This window comes from Empidonax traillii, unplaced genomic scaffold (genome assembly GCF_003031625.1).
Source record: "Empidonax traillii isolate 1590-97213 ecotype Southwest subspecies unplaced genomic scaffold, ASM303162v1 scaffold579:size954524, whole genome shotgun sequence".
NCBI lineage: Eukaryota > Metazoa > Chordata > Aves > Passeriformes > Tyrannidae > Empidonax > Empidonax traillii.
The window spans coordinates 891,159-898,007 of record NW_020955772.1 but is presented as its reverse complement, the minus strand read 5'-3'; the positions used below and the strand labels follow the sequence as shown (position 1 = coordinate 898,007).

At 43.8% G+C, this 6,849-nt stretch overlaps 1 protein-coding gene and 1 long non-coding RNA gene across 2 annotated transcripts in view; both read right to left on the bottom strand.

The window, feature by feature from the left end:
- LOC114064782 overlaps nt 1-3,039 on the bottom strand; it is a 7,530-nt gene extending 4,491 nt beyond the window's left edge. The window contains exons 1-3 of the long non-coding RNA XR_003572807.1: nt 2,915-3,039; nt 1,241-1,344; nt 791-831 (exon numbers count right to left, since the gene is read on the bottom strand). This is a non-coding gene — a long non-coding RNA (uncharacterized LOC114064782). The remainder of the gene's footprint in view (nt 1-790; nt 832-1,240; nt 1,345-2,914) is intronic.
- A 5-nt stretch (nt 3,040-3,044) lies between these two features.
- LOC114064789 (E3 ubiquitin-protein ligase RBBP6-like) overlaps nt 3,045-6,849 on the bottom strand; it is a gene marked incomplete at its 3' end in the record, with an annotated part of 6,318 nt that continues 2,513 nt past the window's right edge. The window contains exons 4-8 of the mRNA XM_027898134.1: nt 5,975-6,019; nt 5,172-5,260; nt 4,955-5,051; nt 3,974-4,113; nt 3,045-3,096 (exon numbers count right to left, since the gene is read on the bottom strand). Of these exons, the coding sequence (XP_027753935.1) occupies nt 3,045-3,096; nt 3,974-4,113; nt 4,955-5,051; nt 5,172-5,260; nt 5,975-6,019 (423 nt within the window). The remainder of the gene's footprint in view (nt 3,097-3,973; nt 4,114-4,954; nt 5,052-5,171; nt 5,261-5,974; nt 6,020-6,849) is intronic.

Sequence of the window (6,849 nt, the reverse complement as noted above, 5' to 3'; positions counted from 1 at the left end):
GGGGAGGAAACAAAACAAAACAAAACGAAACAAAACGAACTTAATTCAAAACAGTCACTCCTCCCTCTTGCTTTCCTCCCACATTTGGTTTGGGTTTTTATTTTTTCTCCCCCTCCTCGTATGGTTATGTCCAAGCTTGTTTCAGCTGCTGACGATAATGGCATCATGGGCTGCTGCCCGTGGAAGAACTCGGTAACCTGCTAAAAGTTTCTGCTGACAAGGTAGAACAGCTGCTGCTCTCTGAGTGCAAACACACCCGGGAAAGGTCAGGATGTCTCCACTCTCTTGTGTCACTTGAAGTGCCAGAGCCGCGGGTGGATTTGAGGGGGTGACAGTGGCCTCTGCTGGTGCAGAATGCACACAGCTGTCACTACTCTGCAGTTGCAGGAATCATTTTTGTTGCAGGAAGAAGCAAAAAGAGCAAGCTGGAATGGCTGTAGTGGGATATCAGCCACGGAGAAAACAGGATTCAGCCCGGAGAGCAGAGCTCCTTTTAAAATGCCACCTCAGCCCGTTGAAGTTCTCTACTCAGCTGTCAGTTTGTGCAGGAGGAAAAACGCTGGTGCTGCAGCTGACACAGAGGAGTGTTCTGCTGGCCAGATGTCTGAGAAATGCCTTGCACACCCCTCTGCTCTAACCAAGGTGTAAGCACAGATCCCCTTTGTGAAAGCCCACTCAAACGAAGCCATTTAAAAATTAATTACCACTTTTATTCTCCACGACTATCTGCGCATACTTATTTCATTATAAATCACAAATTCAATATATTCCATTTCTGTGGAATACTTACAGTTCCCGGGTGGATTTGCCACTTTGGAGGTCATTCACAGCCTAGAGACAGAAGAACATTTACAAACAGTAATCGGTAGATCTACGAACAAAAGTCTCCCCAGAGGAGAATCACTTGTATGCTGCTGTAACTGCTGTCAATCCAAAAGTAAATCAATGACAGATGTAGGAGCACATCCCACTAAACACTGTTAGCAAAGAGAGGCACCTGTATTTAAAGTGCTCCAGACTGGAAAGTGAGGGGACCTTGTTCAGCAAAAGTGTGATCTGGATTTGCCAGACCATGCCTAAAGTGCTGTCTGCTTCTGTAACTTCAGAAAACACGTTTGAGAAATAAATTAAGCCCTATTCAACTTAGCCCTGCTGACAGATGTGAATTAATTCTTATTTCCCTTCCTGCTTTTTGCAAATGGCTTTTCTCACGAACGGTTTAAGTGCAAGTGGTTGTTACCTGGCCTGGGAGCTGGTTGGCATTTAAAGAACCAGCAGAAACACCTGTCTGATGGCACGCTGGGGAGGTGTGTTCCTCTGATTCCAGCAATGCTGTTCTCACACCTGTGTGTAATTAGAACAATCAAAACAGGTTTTAGCCAAACTAAAGAAATTTTTTTTTTGGGGGGGGGGGGTGTTCTCACCAACTGTAAAAACACATAAGAGATTAATGGGTGAATGTGGTCTTGAAAATGGGTCAGCACGGTCCTGAATTGGGAGCACGAGGCTCTAAATGTTCAACAGTGGAAACAGTTTCTAATATGCCACAAATAACTCTACAAGTTCTGACATTTAACTGTGGTGACATTTGAAGATGTCGATGCTGTGTCTTGGTGTTTCCACCAGGCCTCTCTCCACTCTCCCTCTCCGCTGGTGACAGTTTGGGTTAGTCCTGCCTCAACCAAGGGCAAAACCCATTTTGAGGGTTGGTTTTGCTCAAGGACTTGAGTGGGTAACGCAGAGGGGCAGGGAGGCACGATGTGAACCTTTAATGGGAGTTGATTTCTGGCTGAGAACAGTCTGTGATGTTGAACTGTATGATGCTGGCTGCTGAATGACACCGCCCCTGTGTCCACTTCCATGGACAAAGGGTGTGAACTGCTCCAGGTACACCAGTCATGAGCTCCTGATGCATTTTACACCCACCCAGCAGCCCACCCACCCTCCTGCCCTGGATCTACAATCCTAGTCCTGGTCAGGACAGGGTGAATTTTTGCAGTAGCCAGGAGGGGCATGCCCAGGACCCTGGGGTTATTCTGTACCTCCTCACACCATACACAAGGTGATGCCTGAAGATCCAGAAGTATAAAGATTTTAATGCAGTTTTTAATTATTTTAGGACAGAGCTTTCAACTAAATAATTTCGTACCAAATACCAAAATATTGCTTGTGTTTCTAGTCAAGGATTTCAATAGATGGAGATCTTCAGCAAGCTAAAGGACATCCAGTCTGTAGAGGGTGTTCAAGAACATGATATAACCAGTGCATTCCTTGGCCTAACTTTAGTCAAAGCTATTCAGAAGGCCCAGAATCCTCGAAATTGTTTGAAGCAGGACAGAACATCATGAGGAAAAGAGAGGAAGAGAGAGGAATATAGAGGAAGATAGAGGAATTTAGAGGAAGATAGAGGAAAGTAGAGGAAGGTAGAAGACCACCCACCCAATTCAGGGAGGGGGGCTTGAGGGAGGGTCTGAGGGACAAACAATTTTTGGGATGGGTGTATCCCATTGGATATGATAATTAGCTAGTGTTATAAAATTGTAAAACTATCCTGTGTGCTTGTGCAAAAATGTATTTTATGCATCTTAAGGTACTTTAATTAAAGACCTGCTCTCTACCTTCCTATACTAAAATTGTTCAGAGGTTTTTTTTCTTTGATTTTAGGCAACAAAGCGGTGGAGGGGGTTGGTCCCTTCCAGCAAGGGGAAAAAACGCATCCTGCTTTTTTTTTTTTTTTTTTTTTTTTTTTTTTTTTTTTTTTTTTTTTTTTTGCATGAGATGAATCCTTTCCTATTCAGGGCAGACTGAAGTATTAATTAGAACTGGTAACCCAGTCATTTCATTCCTTCCAGTTTCTGCTTTCAGAAGATCAGGTGTGACGTTCTGAATTTACAAATGTGGGGCTAACACTTACAGCCATCACAGTAACTTCTTCCACAGCAGGGAATTTCAGCTGCATCAGTCCTTATCTCTCCGCAGGAGAGATTTAACAGATTGTCTGGAGCAGGAGCTGGGGAGGAGGAGGAGGAGGAGGAAGAGGTTGGCTCCTCCTGTAAAACGGGAGGCTTTTCCTTCTTTTTTCTGGCATAAGCTTCCCTGGAGAGAGGGTAGGGAGAGGGGAAGGAAGAAGACAAAAGTTAAAGGTGTGTAAAGGAAAACATTTCCAATCTGTGGGTTTTATATAAAAGGAAAATAACAGATGGAATTCTTCCCAGCCCACATTACCCCCCCCTAAACTGCAGGCATTTAGTTTAAACTGCTTTTTTGTAGCCTGAATACGAGAAGAGGGAGGGTGAAAGAGTTTTCCTTCTGCAAAACTCTCCCATCATTGTATCAATTAAGAAATGAGCTCAGAGTAGAAAATTAACTTTTTGACAGCTAGAAATGAGATGTAATGAAACTAAATGAATTCCACCTTCCCTTTGCTAGAGGGTAAATTACAGGCTCATGATAAAGCTGGTCTCTGGGTAAATACATTTCATAAATAGAAGAAGTTTGTGTTAAAGCTTCTACCAGAGGAGATTCAAGACAGATAAACAGAAGGGCTACCAAGTGCCTCTTAAAATGCATGAGCACACCCATAATGACAGATCAGAGAATCATAGAATGTTTTGTGTTGGAAGGGACCTTGGAGACCATTTAGGGCAGGGACACCTTCCACTATCCCAGGTTGCTCCAAGAACCGTCCAACCTGGCCTTGGACACTTCCAGGGATGGGGCAGCCACAGCTTCTCTGGGCAACCTGTGCCAGGGCCTCCCCACCCTCATAGGGAAGAATTTCTTCCCAATATCCCATCTAACCCTGCCCTATGCGAGTTTAACACCACATATCCCTTTTTCTGTCCCTGTCTGCCCATATAAAAAGTCCTTCTCCCTCTTTTTTTGCTGCCACTGGGGTGGCCTCAGCACTCAGGTGTTTCCACCTGGTTTCCCTTGTTCACTTTTGGCCCAGCCCAGTTAATCCCACACTCACACATTAATGATGGGTATTGCATATTTTCCCTTGGGTGTTATCATCGTTCCCTTTGCGTTGGGGTCCTTCACCTCCACCATGAAACTCGCTGGAATCCCTGAGCTCCTTTTAATTCTGGGCACACCCTCCACGCTTTTGTTCTGCTGGGAAAAAGAAATGCCCACTGATCTTAAAACCCCGTGCTTAAGATGATGTTTCAGTGATTATTTGAAGCAGTAAAACATTTAATCCTCTCCTTTTATCTAACGCAGGGGTTGCTCCCTCCAAATATTTATTTCCCAGAGTCAATATGGGAATAATCATGAACACATAATGAATTTGCCAGGATGTTCCAGAGGCTGAAGCAGAGTTTTGAACTCAGTTCTTGGATTTAACTTCAGGTTCCTTGAGGGTGAAATGCCCCTTGGCTCAGAGAAGGGACGAAAATCCACTCCTCCTCCAAAGGGCTGAATCCAGGGCTCTGAATCAGTCAGGGGGGAAACATCTGTTCCCCATCTACAGCTGAGGCTGAATTCATCCCCCATGCACACACATTTAAACATTAAAGGGTGTGAATACTCATCCAGAGCCTTGTGCAATGACAACACACAAATATTCAATGGGGGAGGTCAACAGAAATATTGTGTTTTTATACAAAATATCAAATACCATGAATTGTCATTGGAAAGAGTTTAAACCATCAGAATTTCCAGAATATTTATAAATGTATATATATTTCAATATATACAAATAGGTGTCTCTCACAGAGAGAGATCTACAGGCATATTTATTGCCCAGGACCTTGGAAAAAGGAAATTTTTCATTGATAACTTCAGGTCTCCCTTGAATTTTGAAGAGCGTTCCAACATTGGCACACAACCTTTGTACTTCACCCCAAGAGAAACCATCCTTCATGGGAGCATTCCTGTGTTTGCTGCATAATTACCAAGGTAAAAAGCCTTAAAAACTGCATTAAGCCCACAAGTTCTCCCCCAGTCTTACCCCTGTGTTTGGGCACTTCTTCTTACAGTGACCTTGTTGTCCGCATTTAAAGCAAGCACTGGGTGGTGGGAGTGGACCCAAGGGTGCCTTCAGGTAACTGCAAGTTTTGGGGGGGGAAAAATAAAAAAGGAAAAAGGTTTGTAAGCGTGTCCCTTTTCAAAACATCTCCAGAATTCTTCCATCACCCTCAAAGATTTGACACGCAACCAACACTCACTTGCTGGGACTGTAGTAAGAGCAGGACTGCATCATCATGACTTTGATCTTCTCCTCCTCGGGAACGTCGGTCTCAGCCAGGCTGGGGCTCTGTGCAGCAGGGGAGGATTGGACACACAACACCTTAGGAATGTGTTTAACCCCCCACAGCCGAAGATGACATCACTCACAGCAGCCCTGGGAAAGAGCAGCCCCAGTGCTGGCTGTGGCTAGGTGAAAACAAGCTGATTGTATAAACCAGAGCTGTCCTGAGGATCTTCTGGGGAGCCCTTGCGACATTTCAAGATGTTTATGGGACTGGGGACCCACTTGGAAAGAGCGTCCTGGGGCACTCAAAGCCTTGGGTTCTGATTGTACCTCGCAGGAACTCTTGGGTAACCAGCCCAGTTTGCTTCCAAGAGGGCTGAAGCTTTGTGTTGGAAAGGTTGTACTACCCAGCATTTTTAAAACTGATTTTCAAGCTCCAGACTATTGGAAGAAAGTCTCTGCTGCACTTGTAATTGAGAAGGATGGGTGTAAAAGCAGAATTGTTTACATTGCAGATTAAGAGGGCACACCGTTGCAAAGGTAGGGCAGTTGGTTTTGCTTGCTGAAATTCAGCCTCAGACACAGAAGCATTCAAAGGAAACAAGCTTTTCATAACCCCTCCACAGGACAAAGATTCTTTTCAACAGTCTGACCATTACTAAAAATAAAGTTTTGTTCACATGGCAACAGTTATCCAGCTATAGAACACGGTATAACATTTTAAAAGTATGAAGCAAACAAATATTTTCTTTTAGTATTGGAGAATGATATCTATACCTCAATGAGCTGGGCCAGAGGAGAAGGTACAGAAGGGTCAGCCATCTGTCCAAAAAAATGAAACACATATTCAAGTTCTACAAGCAAACCATGGCAATAGTTAACCTCCACAGTAGTCTGAAAGTCTGCGCTCCATCCTCTGCCACTGAAAAAGGCATTTCCAGCCTAGTGCCATGGGTGCTTGTTCAAAACAAAGTCCAACCTCATGACAGATTAGGAAAGCCTCTGAAAAGAAACTAAAAGAGACAAACCTGCCTGAGATCAACTTATTGCTCAGAATAACGGGTTTCATGTCTTTTATTAGACCATGGGCCATGTTACCCACACTGGTTTGAGAAGTGGGAGAATTTATTATTATTCTCCTTGCTATCAGACCAAACACAATTTTTAACTGGTGATGAACAGATGGACTCATAGCACAGCCCTGTATTGTTTGGGGGTTTTTTTCAATGCAGCCATACTCCCCCCTCCCACAGATACCAACTGGAACAATCAGGACTGAGCTGATTTCTCCTGGGGAGCTGTGCAAATGATGGCTTGACTCAGGTTTTACTGAAAAAAACTGTGCTGAGTGAGTCAAATCAGCTGTATTTATAACACACACTGCACTTGACTGGAAAATACATCAATACTTAGAATATTAACATAAGGATTTGCATTAATTGTTTATAAATAACTGTGGTGTGCAGACAAAAAGGTGAGAGATTGTGGGTTTACATACTGCTTTGGGTGTTCCCTTCACTGGATTTTTTTGACATCTAGAAGAAGAAAGAAAGGTGGTCAGAATTTAAAGTAAAGCACTTTAAAACAGCCTAAAGCAGGGAAACCAGATCATAAAACCAAAGCCATGTTTCTCAGCACAGCCCTGAGGCTTC